This window comes from Bombus pyrosoma, linkage group LG17 (genome assembly GCF_014825855.1).
Source record: "Bombus pyrosoma isolate SC7728 linkage group LG17, ASM1482585v1, whole genome shotgun sequence".
Classification (NCBI taxonomy): Eukaryota; Metazoa; Arthropoda; class Insecta; order Hymenoptera; family Apidae; genus Bombus; species Bombus pyrosoma.
Genome location: NC_057786.1, coordinates 3,512,868 through 3,530,236, shown reverse-complemented (window position 1 = coordinate 3,530,236; position 17,369 = coordinate 3,512,868). Strand labels below are relative to the sequence as shown.

General features: G+C 27.9%; 3 protein-coding genes across 10 annotated transcripts in view; 2 read left to right on the top strand and 1 right to left on the bottom strand.

Moving 5' to 3' along the window:
- LOC122576861 (myosin heavy chain, non-muscle) overlaps positions 1-6,568 on the top strand; it is a 28,634-nt gene extending 22,066 nt beyond the window's left edge. For 2 of the 5 annotated variants that reach the window (XM_043747718.1, XM_043747714.1), the window contains 3 exons: positions 36-305; positions 1,129-2,549; positions 3,633-6,217. In XM_043747718.1, the coding sequence (XP_043603653.1) occupies positions 36-305; positions 1,129-2,549; positions 3,633-3,759 (1,818 nt within the window). In that variant the 3' untranslated portion in view covers positions 3,760-6,217. Of the gene's footprint in view, positions 1-35; positions 306-1,128; positions 2,550-2,889; positions 2,971-3,632; positions 6,218-6,326 lie in introns of those variants that run through there. The other 3 variants (XR_006319926.1, XM_043747716.1, XM_043747717.1) reach the window with 3 other exon arrangements.
- Positions 6,569-7,800: 1,232 nt separating this feature from the next.
- Positions 7,801-14,650, bottom strand: LOC122576875 (26S proteasome non-ATPase regulatory subunit 10-like). 2 transcript variants are annotated; one of them, XM_043747748.1, is made up of 6 exons: positions 14,532-14,650; positions 14,187-14,468; positions 11,870-12,220; positions 11,703-11,796; positions 8,988-9,276; positions 7,801-8,680 (listed from the first exon to the last, which is right to left on the bottom strand). In XM_043747748.1, the coding sequence occupies exons 3-6, from the start codon at positions 11,872-11,874 to the stop codon at positions 8,496-8,498; spliced, it is 573 nt and encodes a 190-aa protein (XP_043603683.1). In that variant the 5' UTR covers positions 11,875-12,220; positions 14,187-14,468; positions 14,532-14,650; the 3' UTR covers positions 7,801-8,495. The 2 variants fall into 2 exon arrangements, with proteins under 2 accessions (XP_043603683.1, XP_043603682.1); XM_043747747.1 differs by having other exon boundaries at positions 11,703-11,801; positions 14,532-14,646.
- Positions 14,651-15,205: 555 nt separating this feature from the next.
- LOC122576871 (guanine nucleotide-binding protein subunit beta-like protein 1) lies at positions 15,206-17,116 on the top strand. Of its 3 annotated transcripts, none has more exons than XM_043747736.1 (4): positions 15,206-15,818; positions 15,985-16,160; positions 16,278-16,596; positions 16,732-17,116. In XM_043747736.1, exons 1-4 carry the CDS (start codon positions 15,675-15,677, stop codon positions 17,032-17,034), a joined length of 942 nt encoding a protein of 313 aa, XP_043603671.1. In that variant the 5' UTR covers positions 15,206-15,674; the 3' UTR covers positions 17,035-17,116. The 3 variants fall into 3 exon arrangements, with proteins under 3 accessions (XP_043603671.1, XP_043603672.1, XP_043603673.1); XM_043747737.1 differs by having other exon boundaries at positions 15,679-15,818; positions 15,882-16,160; XM_043747738.1 differs by having other exon boundaries at positions 15,682-15,818; positions 15,937-16,160.
- The last annotated feature ends 253 nt before the right edge of the window (positions 17,117-17,369 follow it).

Below are 17,369 nucleotides of genomic sequence, written 5' to 3'. Positions count from 1 at the left end.
GAACTTCATTTATCAGCTTTGTTTTTTAAAAATAGGTTATGGGCTTAACTGTACAATTGGCTGAAGCAAAGAAAAGAGTTGAGGAAGAAACTGAAGCTGCTACAGCATTGGAAGAAGCAAGAAAGCGGTGCATGAAAGACATTGAAGCACTTCAAAGACAAGTTGAAGAACTACAAGCTGCTAATGATAAATTAGACAAATCAAAGAAAAAGATTCAAGCAGAATTAGAAGATAGTATCATTGAGCTCGAAGCGCAAAGAGCAAAGGTGCTGGAATTGGAGAAGAAACAGAAAAATTTCGATAAGGTAACTGTGGCTGCAGTTTTGATTATTAATTGGAAAAATATAAAATTAAAATTCTTAATTTATATTTAATTTAATACTAATAATTCTTAGTTTATATACAGTACAATAAATTCCAATTTATTAGTTTTATTAGTTTTGATTTGAATGTCTGCAGAAGCAAATAAATTCTTAATATTCATATTATACTGATTATTTGTTTCTATTATTAACGATATCTGAATAATTAGATATATTCTTATTCTATTACTCTATAACTAATTTTTATTCTTTAATTTATTAATTTGCAATTAATAGAATTGTTACTTCTTTTTAATTATTAACGATAGTTTGGGGAACTTTCTGTGAGTTTTTCAATTATCATTATTAATGATTCATAATATTTAACGTAGAAAATTTGGTATTCAATAACAATATAAAAATTATTTACACTGAACCATTTTTTATTTTTACGCAATATTGAATATCTTATGGACCATTTATGCACAAATTTTTAATCGGATATAATTATTTGTATATATTATCTAATAATTCTATTTATAATTATATATCATGATATAATTTATTATAACATTATACGGCTTCAAAAGTTCCACTTCCACAAAGATGTTTATTAAAGCACAATGTGTAATCGTATGATTTTTTGCACGCTTCTCACAGATTATTCACGGTCTATAAGATGTTAATTACCAGTAATATAAATATCATTCATTTTTACGTTACATTTAGATATAATAAACATTTAATAAGTTTCAAAAGTAATAGTAGAATTAGTATGATCAATTTTAAAACTTCTCTTTCTCTTAGTATTATTATTATTTTTAAGGTGCTGGCTGAAGAAAAAGCGGTCTCTGAACAGTATGCAGAGCAACGTGATGCTGCCGAACGTGAGGCTCGTGAAAAAGAAACTCGTGTCTTATCCTTAACTCGAGAACTCGACGAAATGAATGAGAAAGTTGAAGAACTCGAACGAATTCGTCGAGGTCTCCAATCAGAATTGGACGAACTCGTAAACAATCAAGGAACAGCAGACAAAAATGTGCATGAATTAGAAAAAGCAAAACGTGCTCTTGAGTCACAATTGGCGGAGCAACGTTCTCAAGTAGAAGAGCTCGAGGATGAGTTACAATTTACGGAAGATGCAAAGTTGCGTCTAGAAGTAAATATGCAAGCTCTAAGAGCCCAATTCGAGCGAGACTTGCAAGCTAAAGAAGAACAAGCTGAGGAGAAACGAAGAGGATTGGTGAAACAATTGCGCGATCTTGAAGCGGAATTAGAGGATGAAAGAAAACAAAGAGCTGCCGCTATTGCACAACGTAAAAAAATGGAAGCAGACTATAAAGATATTGAACAGCAATTGGAAATGCACAATAAGGTAAAAGAAGATGCCTTGAAACAATTGAAGAAACTTCAAGCCCAAATAAAAGATTGCACTAGAGAAACTGAGGAAGCTAGAGCTGCTAGAGATGAACTTGCAGCAAGTGCTAAAGAAACTGAGAGAAAGGTAAAGAGTTTAGAAGCAGACTTGATGCAATTAACTGAAGATTATGCCAGCAGTGAACGAGCTAGAAGAGCTGCTGAGAACGAAAGAGACGAATTACAGGAAGAACTCAATAATAATGCTAATAAGGGTACATTAATGTTGGATGAAAAACGTAGATTGGAAGCTAGAATAGCAACATTGGAAGAAGAGTTAGAAGAAGAACAATCAAATGGTGAACTGCTAATGGATAGAGCTAGAAAAGCGCAAATAACTATCGAACAACTAACAAATGATTTAACGACTGAGAGATCAACTACACAGAAATTGGAATCGCACAAATTGTTATTGGAAAGGCAAAATAAGGAGTTGAAGGCGAAACTTACAGAATTAGAAACTGCTCAAAGAGCAAAGACCAAAGCTACCATTCAACAATTAGAGTCAAAGATTAATAATCTTGATGAACAATTAGAAACTGAAGCAAAAGAAAGATTTGCACAGCAGAAGATTAATAGAAAATTGGAGAAAAAGCTAAAGGAATTAAGTTTACAGTTAGAAGACGAAAGGAGAAATTCAGATCAATACAAAGAACAAGCAGAAAAAGTAAATGCTAGAATGAAAGCTTTGAAGAGACAGCTTGATGAAGCTGAAGAAGAAATTAGCAGGCATAAAGCAATGAAAAGGAAAGCGCAAAGAGAAATGGATGATATGCTTGAATCTCAAGAAGAGCTAACCAGGGAGGTTGCAAATCTTAAAAATAAATTAAGGTAAGTTTTAGTCGTTCAATTTTTTAAATACTTATATTTTTCGTTTTATATTTATAATAGAATAGAATTTAAATAGAATGTGAGGTGTTTACTCTCTGGCATTCATATAAACGTGAACTCAAATATAAATAAACATATATATCGATTATATAAAAACCCTTTGATATTTATAAACAATAGTAAATTCTCTGCACTTGTTGCAAAATTTTATTATATAATTTCTTATGAGAAAGATGTCAAGATATTTAATAGACAAAAGATTCTAATTCTTTGCCTTTTATTTAAATTACTGGAAATTGGTTTGAAAATAAGAAATGACTATACATATTAAAATATTTAGGCGTCGAGGGAAAAAGAATAGTTCATACCCCACGTGAAAAAAGCGGAATTTCTTCAAGTCTCAAGCATTCCTCGAGTCTTGGTTAGTCTATAAATTAAATTACTTTTAATATCGAATCATGTCATTTATACATATGCATATAGTTTAGATATATTGTTGAACTATAAAATATTCAATTATATAGAATATTTCTTGCAAATATTTCAAATAATTTTCTCCTTTGTCTTGTTACTTCCTTTTTTCTCCATTATACTATGTGAGTTGTGACTATTAATACTTTTCATTTATTTATTTTATTAATTGTATATTATTTTGTAGTGCATCCTTCCTTCCTGACTATTTGATTAATTTTATTAACGATTCTTTTATCCCAAAACCTATTTTCTCTCTTAAAGATATATCACTAATCTTATATGTGTGTATTACATATATAATTTTAGTTACATTCTCATTAACTTTACTTATTCGTTTTCTGTTTCTTTGTGTAATTTCAAATATCTTCAAACATAATAAGAGACTTTAAAATAGTTATTTTAAAATGCTTACCATATAATTTATTACTTTGTTAGTTCTGCGTATATAATTGGTTGATTGGGAGAAGGGTATACCAAGTATCTGTAGATTGAAAAACGACATTTAATTTTGATAATTTGAAAATTGTTTTGTTTATTTTTATAAAACTATTCATCGTCTTTCTTAGATAGCAGGGTATTTGATTAAAAGTGTATGAAATGTCTGCACAGACGAGGTGGTCCTCCAATAAGCCTTAGTTCGACGCGTCTGAAACGCGGCTCTGTTCAAACCGGTGGATCCGGCGACGATTCGACGACACAGGATGAAAGCATCGATGGTGAGGAAACTGTCAACTGAACAAGAAAATACACCACTTATTGAACCCTCACAACGCAGGAAACTCATAAAAATATCCAGGTCCAAGAAGTGTGTGCAAGATCCGTTTCGATCAAAGCTAAGTTCGAATCGGAGAGCTCCTTTGTATGAGTTCAGAAGTCGATTCCAGTGCACCCAACGATGCCATTACACGAGGGCGGCGGCTTTCTTCTGTACATAAGAAACCCGACAGGGCCGTATTAAGTAGTATTTTATCTCCGTTTCTTCCGGAACTCCACAGAAAATGACGAATTTTCTCTGGTCAACTTGATATGATTATATCTTATATATTTTATAACAAGCTTATTAACGGTTTTCAATGTTAATAAGCAAACAGTAAAAGAAGGTTGTACAAGTAAATTTAATCGAACTTTTTTTTCGATAAATTCAATGTGCAAGATATACGCTTACGAAATATGTATATTAATGCTATAATGCATTAACAGTACTTGAATGCCATACACACTTCATATTTGACATTCTTTCAATTATATCTTACAATGAAGATGTTCGTCATTTTTTTTGGAAAATGCTACCACATAGTCGGGTAAGATTCAGACTAGAAATATATTATTGGGGCTGCATAATCGATAATGAATTAACACCGCATTTAGGCAGCATTAATATCTATTATAATTATATTATAGTTATTATTATTATTATTAATTATTATATTGCCGCAGTTTTTATTTTTATCGCGAAAAATATCGTAATATGTTACTTGTAATTATTTTTAATAATCAAGCCAATGACGGACGATTCTAGCATCGTTCCGAAAGATGTGAGATTAATAGAATTTTCGAAAGGCTGAAACTTACTTTTTGTTAATCAAAGTGTTTAAAGAAACTATTTTTTAAATAATATACTAACAGCATCGAATCAAACGAATAAAAAGTAAATTTGAAACTTCTGAAGAAAAATTGCTTTTATGTTTCACAGAAGTTTAAGGACGGTTCTAAAGAAAATTAAAATAGATTGAAACGATCGAAAGCTAAAGAACGTCTAAGGAAACTTGCTTTTTTATGTCTAAATACTTTGCAAAGAAAAAGATATCTTATTCGGATATCAAATTTCAAAGCGAAGAAAAGTAGTATTATTATTTTTAAGAAAAATTTTATTCTTTATGTTTCGGTCGAATGTGTTAATAATTGCTCTTCTTGATTTCTTTCAAATAATCATTGTATAGTCAATTTTTTTGTTTCCAACTCGTCTGACGGAACGAACTAGAAATCGACGATCGAGAGTTATCAATTGGTACTTAGGGTCGATCGAAGATCGAGAACTTTTTCGTTTCGCATTATTCAATTTTAAATGCATCGAAAAGTCGATGTATGTTTTCATATCATTGTTTTACCATCTGCATGAACTTATAAATATCATACTAATAAACGTCAATTTTTTACAGCTATATATACATATTAAACTTTTTCAAACAGTTTCGAAGAACTACTTTACTTCTACCAGTGATGTTTTTAGGTAGAAAAGCAATGTTCTGATGAATTTCTTTATGCATTTAAAATTGAATCGTCGAAAATCATAAAACAAAATTTAAAAAAGGAAGAAGAGAAAGCCAGCAATGTTTTTATATATGCATTTTTTACGACATGTGCATTTCTCATGCATTAGAAAAAACGCATTTTTAACCTCCTTTTGTAAAGATATAAACAAAGAAAAGAATTTAAAGCAGGCAAACGACTTTATACGTACTTGCGATGTGCTTTTTCCTGTTACCTTGAGATATTCATTATTTGATTACACAGATAACTATTCTTAAAGGTATTTACAACCCGGAATGAAAGATAAAAGGAGGTTAATGAGCGATCATATGTATTACACATACATATGTATACGTATACAGAGTATCGTAAAGTATGGGGTATTTGGTAAACAAGTCTTATACCGAAAAAATTATTATAAAAAAATTGAATGATACTACTTGATCAATTTATTTTCTACGGATTTACTTCATTCTCCAATTAAATATAAAAAAAGCTTAATAGATATGTATTTTTTGCGATAAAAGTACATAATATATAACGTATACTATCAATTTCGATATTGAAAACAACTAGATTACTTCGTAACCGATGCTGGAGGAAAAACAAAATATACTTTGTACAAAAATATTATTTCCTAAGTGCAACATACTTTATTGCATACTTTATATATATGTCCGGAATATTCTATTTTTTGATATGGCAAAGTGATTGGTGTCTGGACGAAACCGGCCTGTTTTTTACATTAAACAACTTTCTAGTGATTTTTTAGGCGGGCTTTTCAAATTCGCAATTGAACTGCCACTTCACACCATCGTGGACTATTTTCTCCACATAACGATGATGAATTAAATTTGAAAATCTTTTGATTAAATTAATAAACTTATACACATTTTCGACGAATTTACTTAATAAGAAATAAATTATAATTTCATACGTAAAAAGAATCATTGTATTCAATTATATCTATTGAATAGAAATGTCGACGATGTGTGAGTAGAATGCAAAAATGAAATTTAAAAGGATACATATACATATTTGTACTTTTTTTAGGTGTGGAAACGTAGGTGAAAGCTCTGAGCCTCAGGATCTTTTATAAAGCATAGAAAACTTGAATACTGAACACTGAAACGTCGACAACCTTTTCATCAAATGCATTTCTTTTTGATGGAAATTTGGATGATTGTAAAAAATATACATCTTTAATTGTGCAAAATCTCACCACAATAATAATTATTATTTTTATTATAAATAATGAATAGAGATATAACAATAAATAAATAATGTAAAAGGAATTCAATCAACATAACAATTATACTAAAATATCTCCAATATAGCCATAATAAAAATTTTGTTAATTTTTCCTTCATTTCCTTTTTCAATTATTGAAATGAATTTACGATACTTAGTAAAAACAGAATTTTATTTCTTATTTTTAATATATTTATATACATATATATATATATTATAGATATATATATATATCTTCTAAAAATACCAAATTTTCTGATATTCCATTATCAGAGATGTTTAAGTAACATATTCAACATTTTGAAAAGAATAAATATTTCACGATAGACTCTTATTATCTTATTTGTTTCTAATTTGAGTGTAAATTTAATATAGAATTAGTAGGAGAAATTATAATATGTATATACTTTTTAAATTGAAAATTTGTTTATATCAAATTATTTATCTAAGATAACAAATTATTAAAAAAATTTATATATAAAAATAAACTAAAAACTTAATAACATATTTTTTATAAACCATCCAAAATTTCTCTGAAGGAAAAAGAAATCTAGACCACCTAATATTATCTGTGAACTGCTGTGAATTTGTGTAAATAAGCACAGAGAATAATTTTCAACTGTGGTGCATTTTATTTAAGCAGTTAACTTTGGAATTGGAAATGTTATCTCTATTTAAGAGTATAAATCCCGATGGGGTAGAAACAGATAAGTATGGAAAAAATAAATTAACTGGAAGAGTAAAAAAATAGGAGACAGCGATAATAGGATTTGACCAGCTAAATAATGAATCTTTTTGATACATTTTATATAGGTATAAATCAAATATTAATAACACTTAAGTATGTTAAAAAGAAAGCATAATAAATGCTAAAAACTGAGAATAATAAGAAAGTGTTATGGTCAGTGATTTTCAATCAGTTATTTAATTAATGATTGGTATATTATTTCTTTATAATTTTATATTATTATTAACATCCTTTTAAAAAATGTAATTTAAAAAATTAGTTCAATTTCAGAGAAATTTGTTGATATAAGAACATCGAATATTTAATTATGTAATATATTTGTTATTATTGCTTAATACACTTTTTAAATTAACATACATAAAAGATATGAAAAGAATATTATAAACACACAAATTTTTGAACAATAGAATTTTCTTTAAGCTAGGAAACTAATTCTTTAAATTAATAGTTCTTTGAACTATTTACACATGAGTTTGAAGTTTTATAATAATAGATGATTTTAATTTTGTGTAATATATAAAAAGCAGATGAGATTTATATATTATATATTAACATTATTGAGAAACGTTTGTTCCATTTAGTATCTATATTTTTACAAAGATGAAGACTTTTATAAGAAATATTCACCTTTATTTGACTTTTTTTATTCAAATAAACATTTTAAACTATTTATATCGCATAGACAGCAGATGAAATAGTTTGAACGGTTTTAAATTAAATGATTTTGTTAAATTTTGTTTGCAAATTAATTAATACAATCTTATAAGATAGTTTCTAGTTATATGCCATATATTATTTTGAATATTGGCATTTTGAACATTATCCCATATAAACAATTTGCTTTGATTACATTTTCATGTAGTATGGAAGAATGCTGTATCTTCAAGTTGAAGAAAACATTAATACTATTTTCATTCATTTTGTATCTCTTGCAACTATAAAAATTATTGTATATTGAGATGCTAACTATAATTAATGTAGGTTCTTGTTTTTCTTCCTCTTTTTGCATACTTGTTATTTAAAAACTATATAGGAATTCATTCATATATATCTCATATCTGTATTATCTTTAACATAACAAAATCATTTGTATGAATTTGTATGAATAAATTAACATAACACACCTTTTATATTATCAAATATTAAGTTTGCATTAACGCTAAAAAACGCAGATTGGACATCACTGAGCCAATGACATTGATGCTTTATTTTATTATTAAAGGTCAATTTCCCTGTAGTTCTTTCAGTTGCCGTACTAATCCTGGACTTGCTAAATCCAGAGGCGTTTTCTTTTGTTTATTCATCAGTGTTGTGGTAGCACCATTTTTCACTAACAACTTAGCTTCATCAACACGATTTTCCTCGCATGCTAAATGTAATGCACTATTGCCATCAACATCTTTACTATCTAGAAAAAAAGTTTCCTAGGTAAAATATATACATCATAGAACTAATATTTATAACTTATACAAATTATTATCCAATATTTCAAAAAATAAATTTAATTACATTTACTTGAAAACCACAACACGAAGTTTAAAATATTACATTGAAATAGATGTTCAAAGAAATGTAGAATAATAATCTTCATAATTGTTAAAAAATTAAGCTGTTGAAAGCTTACTATTTTTAGATGAAAACATCTATTTAAAGATTATTAGAAAATTAGATGAAATATGTGTTGATTAAACAAAGATTTTAATGTAAAAATCTACCGATATCTAAATTTCGTCCATATTCTATGAGAAGTTTCACAATAGCAATATTGCCCTTAGATGCGGCTCTATGTAGTGGTGTAGCACCACGTTTGTCGACAATATTAATATAAGCATCTTTTTCTAGTAATGCAGCACAAATAGATTTCCAGTTTTTTGATGCCGCATATTGCAATGCTGAATGACCTTCTTGAGTTTTGGCATTAACATTTGCACCTTCATTTAGTAAGGTATTAACAACTTTCTCACGACCAGCTGATGCTGCCAAAATTAATGGTGTCATATCCATCTAAACAACACAATTAAAATATTTAATTAATTTAACATAATGCAATTAGAGCGTAGATGATTCCTCCTATAAAAATGAATTGATGCTAGGTGCTACCTTACAATATCTTTATAAGCCTTTGGACAATTAATATTTCTAAACTATTATTTATGATATATTTGATATAAAATTGATTATTTAGGTTTTCCTTTTGAAGTAAAATTACATTATCACTAGAGTTAGTAATTTATTCTAAATTGTTTATAAATACAAACACGAACTAACAATAGTTAGATTAGATGAATAAAGAAAATTGTATTTAGCATATGTCAGCCTACCTTACAATTATATATAGTTATATTTTTAACTTTGCATGAAGAAACTTTTTTTTTAGTTATTCTATAATTTCATGTATTTTCTATATAATACAAAATATTATATTCTATTATTACTATATTTTATGATATGAGGCGATATTTCATAAGTGAAATTATCGCTAAAGTATTTGTTTACATTCCTAAATGTTAATTCAGACCAGAAAATAATAATAGTCGCAAAATACCTATGTGGCAAATAATCTCTCATCTAAGGCCTAAGGTATAAAAGACAACAAATATTAGTCGTGCTTGTAGATTTTAAAGTATCAAATTTGCATCTAATGTCTCATGTATATACACATTGATATGTAGCATAAATTTTAATCTTTCAAATTGTATTCAGAGATATTATTATAATAACTTTTGAGTTATAAAATGGATCTTGCTATTAATTAAAATCTAAACAATCTAAATTCAAATAATGCCTAAAATATTTCCTCATCACAAAGGATTATATAAAAAAATAATATAAAGATCTAGAAATTGTATGACTGTTTTTATAAATATGTAATTATTTATTATTAACCATTTCCTAGTGTATTACGTGAAAGATTCAGGCTAATTAAATGTAGTATTATACATTTCATGTCTTAAATATCATCATATATACATATGTACATAAAACAATTATTAATAGGTATTTATTTCTTATTCTAAGTTGAAAATGTGCATTTTTTGTATTTGATATTAGAAAAACAAGAAATCTTGATAATAAAAAAATAATTATTTTCTAAATCATTCTCTCTTTGTAATTTTATTACATTATCAAAAGTTTAATATATAAAAATTTATTCCAAAGTATGCTATTAAAAACAGTGTTCTTCACAAATTTCAATTTAACAAAAAAAGTTACACATGGTAGACAAAATGTTGACTTCATAAATAAGTTCAATGACCTAAAATTTATATCTTCTTCTTCTTATGAAATAACTGTGGTATAAACAAATATTATTTTACAAAATAATACAAGATTAATATCTGTCGATTTTTGTTATTTTTCATAATAATATACATAATAATATACATGATTAATATCTGTTGATTTCTATCATTTTTTACTTTCCGAAAATACAATAACATGTATCATAAATTTCAAATTATGTATAGTATTTTAGATTTATATAAATTGTATGTCACTAAAATTCACAGAAAAGAAGAGATAAAGGCAATTATAAATATAAAACAAGAGTATAAGCTTCATTGCTTAATAGTGTAAACATTAATTTTAAACGACTAAAATTTTATTTCATACAAACAGATATTTTTTTGTTTATATCGTTTTTAACCGTTTGAGCCCCAAGCAGTGCAATCGCGCTGATTAGATTTTGTGTCGAAAAGTCCCACTACATTTGAACGTTGCGGACGGCTGACGGTATTTTGTATCTCATTGTTATCTTCTCCATAATTTTTATTGAACAAAACTTGAAATATTTATAAACTAATAGTACGCATATATAATAATACAAATAAGTAATAAATATGGCGAGCGCTATTGTGCCGCTTGTTTCTTTTCGCAATCGATTAAGACAAGCGCTATCGTGCTGTTCATATTTTTCGAGTCTATTTTTTCAAAGACCCCTGGGATGCAGACGGTTAAATATGTTTTTATGTAATAAATCATAACATTAACACTTTGAGAAATAATATATATACATATATATGTTATATATATATACTAGGAAATAACATATTCAATGAAATTGAAAACAATATTTTAGTTCCTGTAAGCTATCATATAATATAAAATTTAAACGACTTTAAAATGCTTTTCGCATAGTAAGTTTAAGAAATCCCTTAACAATACAATAATTTAGTTTAGTTTACTATTTTTCTACAGAAAACAATTCAGTAGAAAACCTGCTTTAGGTAAATATTACCTACTATATGTACTATTGTATGTAACATACTAATAGGTAAATATATATCGTGGCTTATTTAGAAATAATACATGATAGTTAAAATAAATATTAGGTAACACTGAATAAAACTAGTAAGATATAAGAAAACATATTTTGCAGTTTACTATTAAATTATATGACAAATTACTTACTAGTGGCTTATTTTACTTACATCATCAGTGGGATCTACCGGTACATCAAGAGATAATAAATATCTTACTAAGTCATCGTGTCCACCGAGTGCTGCCCAATGTATTAACATTCGACTATTCTGAGGAAATAAATTTGATTAATAACATAACCTTAAAAAATATTTCATATAAACAACGATGCACTTACACCATCTTTAGCTGTTTTTAATCTTTCATTTTCATTTAATAAATTTTTAACGTCTGTGGTTTTGCCGCGGTAGGCCATATCATATATCGAATGTTCAGACATTTTTGCTGTTTTCTATCTAGCATGTAGCACACGACTGATGTTTATGTTTGATTTTAAGTATTAATAAAGAGGCAATGAGAGTACTCCCATCCATTGCTTAGTTGTTCCACAGTGCAGGTGCTGCACCATACAGCCAAGTGTTGAACGTGTACCACATTAGTATGTATAAGAACTTATAAAATTATGGTACAGACGAGATACGAGGGTATATCAATCATGCAATATATTTTTTAGCCCGAATTCCTGAAACTTTAGAGCCATTGACTAAAAATAGGATATTCTTGTATTGCTGTATGCTCATCTATGTTATTATCATATTCGTGTCACTCCCAACATTACCGACAGAATACAAAAACAGATTGTGGCGCTTACTGTAGTAAGAATTACAAATTGTCACATGAACGATACCCACTTTAAAACCATAAAAATCTGCGAAATAATTGGCAATCTGAGACTATTTGGCAGAACAACAGTGAGATACAGACAAAGAGATAAGCAGGTTTAATCTCCGATTTGTTTATAATTAATTAACTAATCTCTTTCTCTTTGCTTGTTTTATTTTACAATAGTTGTTAGTTAATATAAGCTAGTTTTAGGTACAATGAAACATCAAAAAGGTAAAAGGAAACATTATAATTAAACAAGTGCAATTATTCTAATTGCAGTAATTGAAAACATCCAATAACACTCCATGTTTCAAAGAATGGAATTAGAACAAATCAATTACCAAATATATTAAATGTTATTCTAGATGTTTTACACAGCACAGATTAGAAACTTAGAGCTATTGTTTCCAATCAAAATGCAAGTAATCAAAGAATGACAGAAAGACGGGTTAATATTCAAAATCCTTATTTTATTAGAAATAAAAAAATGTACTTTTTACTCGATTATTTACATTTGCTTAAAAACACCAAAAATAATTGTTATAGAATTTAGAACGAGATAAAGTTTCAAGAGCATTTTACAAATTAACCGAAAAATAAAAAGCCAGGTGATTTTGATAAAATGAAATGTAAGCCCGAATTCCAAGTATTCAACAAAAGAGTTTCTTTTACTTTGTTCACTGCATGTTCAATTAATTGTATAAAACCGGGCATCATGCAGCTTTTTCGAAACCTTTAATAACTTGTTTGATAATTTAAATAGCAGATCTCCTTGTGATCCTAATCCAAACAAGCGTGGCATTTTTAATTTATATCAACAACAATTACAGAGTATGCCTAATGTTTAGGTTATATTGTGGTTAGTAATGATATCTCCTGGATTAAAAATTTCGCCTCGTTTCTTAAGATTGCAAGAATTAGTAAATGCCATTGTAAGCTTTGCCATGATTTAAAAAAGAAAAATGTAATGTTTTTAATGATTTGCCACTTCAATACAGATGTTTTAAAAAATTTGGTTTCAATTCCTAGAATGCACGGTGACACATACAATCAGAATCCTTTTGTAAAAGCAGTGGGCCCCACCATCAGGAAAAATGATGTTGAATTTGAATAGTAATTCTTATAACAATAATTGTCAACCTGACTGTGGTGCAATTTTATTAGTGGAGGATAATCTTGTTCCAATTCACTACGTCACGTCAGACGTCCACGTTTATTAAATGAAATGGGAAAAGAAAACATTGGCATTGAAAATGAAAGTATACAATTAGAAATTGACAATAAATTAGCAGTATTGTCGACGTCAACGTGCTCTTTAAAGATGTGCATTATAGAATATCTCGTCGGATATATTGTCAAAAAAAGCATTGAGATATTTAAATAATAATAAATATAACAATAAAAATCTATATAATATTAAATATAATAATAAACATCTAAATAATAATAAATCGGTGCTTTAATTATTTTGTTGATAAAAGTAGGGAGCATCCGCGTGATGAACAAACAGTAATAGCCTTCATGCATATGTCGTTAATTAATGATGCGATTACATTCGGACATTTATTAGTGTTATCTAATAACTTTTATCACATTTTCAAAGTTAGAACTGCTATATTCGATTATTTTTATCCGGCACTACGCAGTAAAACGTCTATTTTGGATAAATTATCTCGGATTGTATCTAAAGCTATAAATAAAATATATCTAAATTGGTCTATCTAAAATGAATGTGGTGTACATCGGAAAGATATGGTCTATTTAACTCTACAGACAAAATTTGTAAGGATACGGTTTGGTTAGGTCAGCAGCTGAGATGCTCTACTTACAGGCATTATAGCAATTCTAAATTATGAAATTTACGAAATCTATAATATATCTTTCTATATAACATATGCGTGCTCTTTTTATGTGTCACGGCAAAGTAAGCAATTATGACGCATGAAGAGTTTTAGACTGCTGATATTTATGCAAAATTAGTTATATAAAATTCTTCGTCTTTATACTTCGTACATTCTTGAATATGTAGCATACTTTGCATATTTTTGTATATTTGTATTTATCATAATTGCAGAAAAATCCGCAATCTAGTTTTTACGCCTAGTACCAACCTAGAAACAATTTCTAATACGTATTTCTAATAAGATAAGTGTCGCTAGACTATACATACTTACGTTTCGTTCAAATTTTAATTTTTTCAGAATTTACTAAATTGACTTTTATTTTACTCTTTGTTTTAGTTTCACTTTTTATATTTTCTTACACAGATTATGATAGTTGAATCTTATCGTCAGATGTAGCTACTAAATTTTAAAAAGGTCTAAGTTAGGATATGTATACATGTATGTGTAGATAAATTCATAAATCAGTGTTTTTATTTATACATTGATGTATGGATTATTATTATTATAGAAACATTGGATGTATTCTGGGATTGTTAAGCCGTTTTCTCATGCCTGTTAACATTATTACATTATTCAGCACATATATATGGTATATGTATTTATGTATGTATACATATACTTACCTGAATATGTGGTCATAGAACTAAAATGAAAGGAAGGCATTAAAATTAATAAAAATGTCCTCCTTCCATATTAATAACAAGCATAGCTACTTATTCACGCATCAATCTATTGATCTATTATCGTTTGAAATACAAGACTTTCTTTCCTTTTTTAAAAAAATATAATAAAATTTCTCTTTCTTAAGCAATGAAGTTTAATTATTGCACGATTATGTTATTCTCATATTTATCTATCTCATATAGAAAAGTATAAACTTCTTCGTCGAACCCTACAATGAAATAGGCTTTTGTAACGTAGAACCACAGCGAATATACCTTGTTTGTGGTGGAATTAAATAGGTTATTGTATATGCTAGCGTAGAATTAAACAGGACAGATTCCTAGTTTTATAAGTTCTTGTATATGCTAACGTGGAAGGCCTTTAACATTTAGCCGCATGGTGCAGCACTAGTCCGGGAACAGCTAAAGCATGAGCACTCTCATTTCCTCTCTGTCTTTACTATTGTTTATGTAGAAACACGCAGTTAATTAAAAACTTGGTGATTAATATACTCTTCTTCGTTACCAGAAATTGTGAATTTTTATGTGGTTATTTCAGTATATAAACTATGTTTATTGCTATAAACATTTAACTTAAAAAATATCCTTTTGTAAAAATTACTGTAATGTGATAAATTTATGTATTTATGTTATTCGCTTGTGTATTTATACATAGTCCTACATAAAACTTGTAATTAAAATCACTATTTATACTGTATCACAAACATTAAAGTATATAAAACTTATTTCAATGGCGATACCTTCACCGGATCCAAAATATGTTTTCCGGGGTGATATGGATTGTGTGAATTGTATTCTTTTTCAAATGATGCCCAATGTTGAACATCTCTATGCAGGCACTGCTGAAGGCAATGTTCATATCTGGGATTTAAATGTAAATAAAATACTTTGATACTTTTCTCACACTTCATCAAATGACTTTCCAAATTTGCTATAGCTTGAAACAAGACAGATATAGATACTATGACATAAATGCATTGGTAACTATATAGGATGAAGTTTTCCTGATATTTTTGTAATGCATCTTCTTCATGTTAAAGACAAACAGAGAACTGTACCAAATTAAATCAGAAGAAGATTCTTGTTTAAATTTGCAAAACTTAAGAAATGATACCTTGCTTGTACAACACAAATGTGGTTTAATGAAAATATATAAGAAAAGAGAAACTCAGTGGACTGCATATAAATCCATTAATATACATTGTCATTATTGCAGGTATATATGTATACACAAAATATTAAATGTAATATTTTATGGAAAATTAGTTACATTTACTTGATATATATTCTACTTATTGTATAAAATAAATTATTCATAAAATATCTGTAATAGGTTTAAAATATTTTCTGAAAATGAAATATTCGTACCGGTTAAAGAATCCACTGTTGGGATATTGTCTTTAAATACTTTTAATGTAGAATTGAAATTGAATTCTTGCAATTTCAAGAACTTGGGAGAAGTAATGGCTATCAAACCATTAAAAAATGAAAAATTAGTTTTAATTGCTTATGAAGCAGGAGAGTTAATCTTATGGGATGTTCGACAAAGTAAAGTATTAAATTCTTTAAAAGTAGAGACATGTCCAATGGCTTTAGACTTTGATACTACTTTATCAAAGGGTGCTATTGCTGGTCCTACTAATAATATACAGGTACAAATTAAGAAATAAGCATAAAATATGTAATAAGTAATTTAATTGGAAATATATTTATTTTCATTGAACACTTTCATAAATAGAAGGCTAAGATTGGTTTTTCTTATATTAATATAAATTTTGCATTTTTAGATATTTAGTTTATCAGTTGATCATTTACTGCATAATAAGAACAAAATAACAATGACAAATCCTGGCACTTCTATAATTACAATTAGACCTGATGCTAAAATTATGGCAGTAGGAGGATGGGACAGTCGAATTAGACTATATTCTTGGAAATCTTTGAAACCATTAGCTGTTTTAAATCAACATAAGGATACTGTACATGATATTAGTTATTCTATAGAAAGAATAAAAGCATATGATAATAAATTTATAATGGCTACAGGTGCAAAAGATGGATACATAGCATTATGGGACATTTACAATTGAATCTTATCACAAAATGAAAAACTATTATTGTAAATTAAACAAAAACATTTTCAAGTAATAAAAAAATCTAGTTTAATATATATAAAATTACTATTATTATTTGCTCATTGTAATGAGACTTACAGCCCAGTACAATCTCCATTGCAGATGTATATTTAATAATATTTTAGGTCATCTCAAAAATTTATTTCGTTTTTTTACTGTGAACCCTCCAAACCGCTCGGTATTGGACGGGCTTGGAAAAAGTCAAGCGGTCTTGAGCCGATACCTATGACATACAAATAGGAGTAACCCTATCCTTCAGCTCTTTTCGTCTCGATCGAGACCGTTCAACT

Coding starts and splice junctions, on each gene's coding strand:
- LOC122576875 (XM_043747747.1), bottom strand. CDS start 11,971: ATGTCTGAACATTCGATATATGATATGGCCTACCGCGGCAAAACCACA. Junction 11,802..11,869: donor TAAAAACAGCTAAAGATGGT/GTAAGTGCATCG, acceptor TTATTTCCTCAG/AATAGTCGAATGTTAATACA. Junction 9,277..11,702: donor CGGTAGATCCCACTGATGAT/GTAAGTAAAATA, acceptor TGTGTTGTTTAG/ATGGATATGACACCATTAAT.
- LOC122576871 (XM_043747736.1), top strand. CDS start 15,675: ATGGCGATACCTTCACCGGATCCAAAATATGTTTTCCGGGGTGATATG. Junction 15,819..15,984: donor TTCATATCTGGGATTTAAAT/GTAAATAAAATA, acceptor TTCATGTTAAAG/ACAAACAGAGAACTGTACCA. Junction 16,597..16,731: donor GTCCTACTAATAATATACAG/GTACAAATTAAG, acceptor TTGCATTTTTAG/ATATTTAGTTTATCAGTTGA.